Source organism: Barbus barbus, assembly GCF_936440315.1.
Source record: "Barbus barbus genome assembly, chromosome: 16".
Taxonomy (NCBI): Eukaryota; Metazoa; Chordata; class Actinopteri; order Cypriniformes; family Cyprinidae; genus Barbus; species Barbus barbus.
In genome coordinates, this window is record NC_136744.1 from 31,006,156 (window position 1) to 31,013,655 (window position 7,500).

The 7,500-nt window shown below is 33.5% G+C and overlaps 1 protein-coding gene across 3 annotated transcripts in view; it reads right to left on the reverse strand.

Moving 5' to 3' along the window:
* The window catches only part of LOC306882778 (inositol polyphosphate-5-phosphatase A-like), a 154,944-nt gene that overhangs the window by 30,698 nt on the left and 116,746 nt on the right, over positions 1-7,500 (reverse strand). For all 3 annotated transcript variants that reach the window (XM_079437659.1, XM_079437660.1, XM_079437661.1), the window contains exons 10-11: positions 3,312-3,407; positions 1,638-1,712 (exon numbers count right to left, since the gene is read on the reverse strand). In XM_079437659.1, coding sequence (XP_079293785.1) covers positions 1,638-1,712; positions 3,312-3,407 — 171 coding nt within the window. The remainder of the gene's footprint in view (positions 1-1,637; positions 1,713-3,311; positions 3,408-7,500) is intronic.

The following is a 7,500-nucleotide window of genomic DNA, read 5'->3' on the forward strand; positions in this document are numbered from 1 at the left end:
TCTTGTTTTCATTTGGTTAACCTTGCTTAACCTTTAACTTGATAACCAAAATTAATTAAACAAATAAAATTATATATATATATATATATATATATATATATGTATATATATATATATATATATAAAAAACAATAACAAAAATGATAAAAACTTAAAAAATAAAAATTAATAAAAATAAAAACTAAAACCTTAATTAAAATTTAAACGACAATATTAAATATAAAAATACAAATAGATTTTTTAAATCACCAATACATTTGTAGTATTCAGGATTTTTTTTTTTGTTGTTGTATAAATTAACTTATAAAGATGATTCTCAACTATATTATAACAGAATGATTTGATGTATGTTTCTGCAAAATGTGTGTAAAATGGCCATAAACGTGTTTTCTCATTATATACAATGTATCTATAAACTAAATCTAATTTGCATATTAATGTATTTTTTGGGGGCTAAATGTAATGAAAAAATAATTGTAATAATGGGAGTAATAATTGACAAGATTTTCATAATAATGTATATTATTTCATAGAATATTGAAATATAATTTCTTTCCCTATTCATTTGTTATGTCTCCCAAAACCCGTAATAAACATGCTTTTAGTCCCGGTGTCCTCATATGAGGACATGTTTGAAATCAACGTCCTGTTTCGTAACAGAAAGCCATATTTTGATTTGAAACCCCATAACATTTTCCTGAGATATTGATTTATGAGACCGATTTAAATGATAATTACAAAATATGATCATATTTCCATAAGAGTGTCACTAAATTAATATCAGATATTTTTGAAGGCCAAGTAGAGGGAGTGGTGATGGTGAAGCATCCAGTCATTTAGTATCTCTATCCATGCTGGCTTCAGTTTCATTTAGCTAAAGACTGAGTGCAAAATATTAGTAGCATTAGTATTTTTCAAATTAATTAATTTATTTATTTATTTACATGTTCATAAAAGTTATTTTTATTTATTTTACAATTTGTTTACATCTTTACTTATTTAATTTAATTTATTTATTTATATGTTAGTGCTGTCAAACGATTAATCATGATTTTAGTTTTTGAAAGTGTTTGTTCACATAATATATGTGTGTGTTGTGTATATTTATTATGAATATATAAATCCACACACATGCATGTACATGTTAAAGAAACATATGCTATGTTTATATATCAAATATATTTATATATTACATAAATTACATGAACATAAATATATACATGTAATATTCTCAAAATATATGCTGTATGTGTTTGTATTTATATATACATAATAAATATAAACAGCACACACACATTTATTATGTGAACAAAAACTTTTATTTTGGATGCGATTAATCGTTTGACAGCACTAAATTATTTATTTTCAAATAACTGTACTGCATGGAAATGGAATGTGATCTATTATTTGTATTTTGTTAATGTGTCTCTTTATAAGCATTGATATGAGGTCTGACCTCTCCATCATAACCTGCCCTAACATCTGTATCCACAATGACATGCAGTGTGCTGCTAATCGTCTTAATTCATAAAGTTCATCAGGCTCCGCAGCTGCTCTCCATCAAAGCATCATTCAGCAAGACAGAAGTCAAACATTCACACGGTTATGAAGCATCTAAACAGAAACGAGTCTCTTACCAGCATTCCATTGTTTTCCCGGAAAACGTCCTGGTTAATGTAATTAAAAAACTTCTTTTCCAGCTGTAGGACAACCTATGAGAGGACAGAGAACAAGCATCTTCATTAGCTTCAGCGAACTCACTTTAACAGCAGAAACCAATGAGTGTATGAATAAAGTGTATGACATTGACTCTGGTTCAGAAGTTTGGGTCAATAAGATAAACTTTTTAAAATAAATTAACACAAGGATGTGTTATCATCATGTGAAAATTCAGCTGCGCATCACAGAAATAAATTACATTTTAACAGATATTCACACAGAAAGCGGTTTAAAAAACCATAAAAATCTTACTGTTCAAAAACTTTTAACATACTTTGTGTATGTATGTAGATAGATAGATAGTTAGATAGATATACATACCCAGACATACAGTTGAAGTCAAAAGTTTACATACCCCTTTCAGAATCTGCAAAATGTTAATTATTTTACCAAAATAAGAGGGATCATACAAAATGCATGTTATTGTTTATTTAGTTCTGACCTGAATAAGATATTTCACATAAAAGATGTTTACATATAGTCCACAAGAGAAAATAATATTTGAATTGATAAAAATGACCCCGTTCAAAAGTTTACATCCCCTTGATTCTTAATACTGTGTTGTTATCTGAACGATCCACAGCTGTGTTTTTTTAGTTTAGTGATAGTTGTTCATGAGTCCCTTGTTTGTCCTGAACAGTTAAACTGTCTGCTGTTCTTCAGAAAAATCCTCCAGGTCCCACAAATTCTTTGGTTTTCCAGCATTTTTGTGTATTTGAACCGTTTCCAACAATGACTGTATGATCTGAGATCCACACTGAGGACAACTGAGGGACTCATATGTAACTATTACAGAAGATTCTTACACTCACTGATGCTCCAGAAGAAAAAACATGCATTAAGAGCAACTTTTGAACAGAATGAAGATGAGTACATTTTTCTTGTTTTGCCTAAATATCATATTTTTTTCATTTAGTCCTGCCCTTCAGAAGCTACAGAAGATACTTACATGTTTTCCAGAAGACAAATTAAGTTCAATTTACCTTGATCTTCAAAAAGTTTTCACGCCCCGGCTCTTAATACATGTTTTTTCTTCTGGAGCATCAGTGAGTGTTGAATCTTCTGTAATAGCTGCATATGAGTCCCTCAGTTGTCCTCAGAGTGAAAAGATACATCTCAAAATCATACAGTCATTGTTGGAAACGGTTCAAATACACACAAATGCTGGAAAACCAAAGAATTTGTGGAACCTGGAGGATTTTTCTGAAGAACAGCAGGCAGTTTAACTGTTCAGGACAAACAACTCATGAACAACTATCACTAAACAAACAAACACAGCTGTGGATCATTCAGGTAACAACACAGTATTAAGAATCAAGGGGATGTAAACTTTTGAACGGGGTCATTTTTATCAATTCAACTATTATTTTCTCTTGTGGACTATATGTAAACATCTTTTATGTGAAATATCTTATTCAGGTCAGTACTAAATAAACAATAACATGCATTTTGTATGATCCCTCTTATTTTGGTCAAATAATTAACATTTTGCAGATTCTGAAAGGGGTATGTAAATTTTTTACTTCAACTGTAGATATATATTGGTTGAACATATATGTTTGATGACTAAATGAAGCAGTGAAAGGCTGCACCTTGCGGTCATTGTCTGACTCTCTGAAGATGAGTTTGTCGACTTCATTGGTGTCTGCAGATCTCACCGTCTGCATGCTGGCCGTCGAGCACAGACTCTGAGGAGAAGAAGAGACGACATCGATTTAATATCAGCATCTCAACATCTGCACAACACAACACAGGAGCATCTCTCTTTATTCCTCTGCATGCATTGAGCTTAAAGACTGTGTGCTCCGTTAAAGTCCCTTTTGTCGACTCTTTTAACATTCGGTTAAACATTCGGCCATCTGTGTTTGAGGACAGTTGAATGAGGTAATCCGGTTCCCAGCGCACACAGGCCGGCCCGAGAAGCCATTGAAATTCAAAGCACAGATTAGCTAATCAGGTCAAGCCAATAAACCCGGCAGGAAAACCCTTTGGAGGGAAATGTCAGAAAGCCGAGGAGCAGCGCGGTGGATCAGAACAAACAGCTTCGGCTTAAGCCGCTCTCTAAAGAGCCAACAAATCGCTCCATCTTTCAGTCATTTGCAGCGGCGGGAGCCACTAATGCGCTTTGCTCTCATTAAGCTGATTTTGTAATGAATAGCCCTGGAAAAACACCTCAAAAGGGCCAGAGACAGAGAGAGCGGCCCGTCAGGAGTCACACATTTCATTGGCTTTGGATCTTTCTCAAGAACTTCTTAATGATCAAACCATAGAAAGAAAAACTCAAACGCTGCTGCTCAGATTGAAAGTCGGCCGAGCAGAAACTCAACCGGAGCACAACGGACTGATGCGGGAAAACCATCTTACTGTAGAGTTCAGAAAACATTCATATTCAGAGGGATTTGAGAAACCATGAGGCTTCACATGATATAAAATCAGCTGCTCGTTCTGTGATACTGACTCTCTGAATGCACATGATGTTTTATACGACTACTTAACAAATAAAGAAACACACACACATTAAATACTGAATATTCTATGAGCGAAAAGAGAAATTAATGAGCCAACTATAAAATATATATATATATATATAAATAAAAAAATACTACATATATGTATGTATGTATATAGAGTGGTGTGAAAAAGTGTTGGCCCCTGCCTGATTTTTATTTTTTTGCATGTTTGTCACACTTTAATGTTTCAGATCATCAAACAAATTTAAATATTAATCAAAGATAACACAAGTAAACACAACATGCAGTTTTTTATTATGAAGGGAAAACAAAATCCAAACCCACATGGCCCTGTGTGAAAAAGTGATTTTATATATATATATATATATATGTGTGTGTGTGTGTGTGTGTGTGTATATACATTAGAAACAAGATATATAAAACAAACACACACATAAATTTTTTTTAATAATAATAATAATAATAATAATATATATATATATATATATATATATATATATATATATATATATATATATATATATATATATATATATATATGGTAAAGTACTTCTATACCATGGTACTGATTGATTACCTTAATCAGGTATTTACAACCTCAAACTGTCCACAAAACATGGCAGTACCGCGGTACTTCAGGTATTTTGTACATGTATTAAAGCAGGTGAAGATGAACTCTAAACATGTTAAAGCTTCACAACAGAAGCCAAAAACTCTACAAATCCACACTTCTGTTTCCAGACAGAGAGAAGGATTGATTGATTGATCACATGTTCCCTGACCTTGAGTGATCAGATTCATCTCAGAGCTGATCAATCAGTCATTTCTCCTGATCTCATCATGTGTTCTGCTGCAGCTTATTAAAACACATCATTAATTAAAGCCCGTGATCCTAATTACACACCAGATGCATCAACACAAACTCACGCTGACCTGCGCACACGCGCCTGTGATTGGACGCCACGGGTCATGTGACTTCAGCAGCGCGGCCAGAAGTGTGCATAAACTCAATCTGAGCGCACTCTCACTGACCTCGTCTCAAATCACATTAACTTCATACTCCAGGAGATAATAAACAGAGACTGAGAACAAATCAGTGCAGGAATGAAGAAATTCAGAGGAAACGTCTATAAAGATGAAAAATATATAATTGATATAATTAATATATATATATATATATATATATATATATATATATATATATATATATACACATACGTATATGTAATTTATATAAAATGTATGTAAAAATTATATATATATAATATTATAAAAAATATAATATGTAAAACATAAAATAGATATATTCTCAACAAAAATAATGTAATATTAATATTAATAAATAATAATGATATCAATAATATTAATAACAACAATAATAACAAATATTAAATATAATATATAGATGCAATATATAATATTAAATATATTAAATTAAATATAATATTATATTTAAAATTTAGCCGTTTAAAAGTACAGTAGTTTATATTAAATTATATAAAATCTAAAAATAATAATAATAATTCTATGATAATTACACAGTTTTATAAAACAAACAAACATCCAGGTGTGTCATTTCTAGGGACACATCTCAAATGCATCAGCTTTCAGCTTAACAGCCAGTCAGTGAATGTCACACAGTCAGAATAATGTGGCACAAAAGTTACTACACCCTACAACAAGCCCCGTGTGTTCAGGCCAATCCCATGATGCTCTGCTGGAGGCGATTAATCCAGAGCGCAGTAAAGTGAGTCCTGTGCTCGGGGGTCAGGAGACGTGCTTTAAACCGTGTTGATGAAGCCTTGAGCCTACAGCACTAAAACTTTCCCTGATCACTCAATCCTGACATTATTGATTTTTATCCCATAATTCTACAGCGCTGCCATCACAGCCCAGAAAATGAGCAACTGAGGACAGAGCTGGAGAAAACAGAGAAATATATATATTATTCATATTTATTCGTTTTGTATATTTATAATTTCTATAAGTTTTTTCTGTAAGTGGTATTTTTTATTTTATTTAGGGGGTATTTACTCAACACCATTTTCAACTAAAAACTGAAAAACATTTTAAGCGTTCATTTACACAGGTTTCAAAGCGTAGATTTTTGAAAACGAATCCATTGTCATCACCACATAAAATAAAAAAAGAGAATGTGTAAAAATGGTGATGTCGTGCGTGTTCAGTCAACAGGAATGCGTATGTGCACAGGTGCGTAGTGTTTATTACAAAGTGACGTCGCCACCTACTGGCCTGGCATGCATAATGCAGCGTTTTTAGTCGTTTTCACAGATCTGTTTGAACAGGGATCGTTTTGACAACGATGTCATCTGTATGCAAAAATTTTCAAAATGCAAAAGAAAAACAATTTTAGGTACATCGTTGTTTTACATCTTTCGTGAAAAAAAGTTGTTGACGAAAACTATGAGGCAAATTTTTGCCAAATTAAATGGACAGTTCACCCAAAAATCTAAACTCTGTCATCGCTTATACACCCTCATTTTGTTCCAAACCTACATTCTTCTTCAAAATATCAAAAAGTCAACGGCTACCATCAACTATTTGGTTACCAACATTCTCCAAAAATATTTTCCTTTCTGTTGACAGTAGCCATTGACTTCCATAATACGGAATAAATACTGCGGAAGTCAATGGATACCATCAACTGTTTGGTTACCAACATTCTTCAAAATATATTTTTTTCTGCTGACAGTACCCATTGACTTTGGAGCAGTATGGAAGTCAATGGCTACCGTCAACTGAATGTTTACCAACTTTCTTCAAAATATCTTCTTTTGTGTTCAACGACTTGAGGAAGAGTAAATGATGATACAATTTTAATTTCTGGGTGAACTGTCCATTTAACATTGCTGTACAGTATGTGTATTACAGTCAGCCCCATTTGTGCTTGTTTTTACGAGATCATTTAACTTTAACACCCTGAAAATCCCACACGCATCCTTTCCCATCAGCCCCTGCGGTGGAGAAGCTCAATGTAGGGGGTCCGTGAGCTGAAAAGAGACGAGGGCAGATAAAGAGGTGTGGGAGAGAGAGGATAAAGCCGCCTATTTATCTTGGCTGTCGCAACATCTGGGAAATCTCTCTAAAACAATGGGCAGCAGGGCCAAGGGCCTCCAATACCGCCGGGCCCCGTCCGAGCGCGTTTGTTCTCCACCGCAGATAATGGATGCGCCACAAATCATTGTGGGATGCGAGAGAGGTGCTGTGTTGTGTGTGTTCACCCCTCTGGTATTTAACCACTAAAATGGGCCATTCTCTAGAGTCCGGCAGGACAAATTGGCCGGCCTGG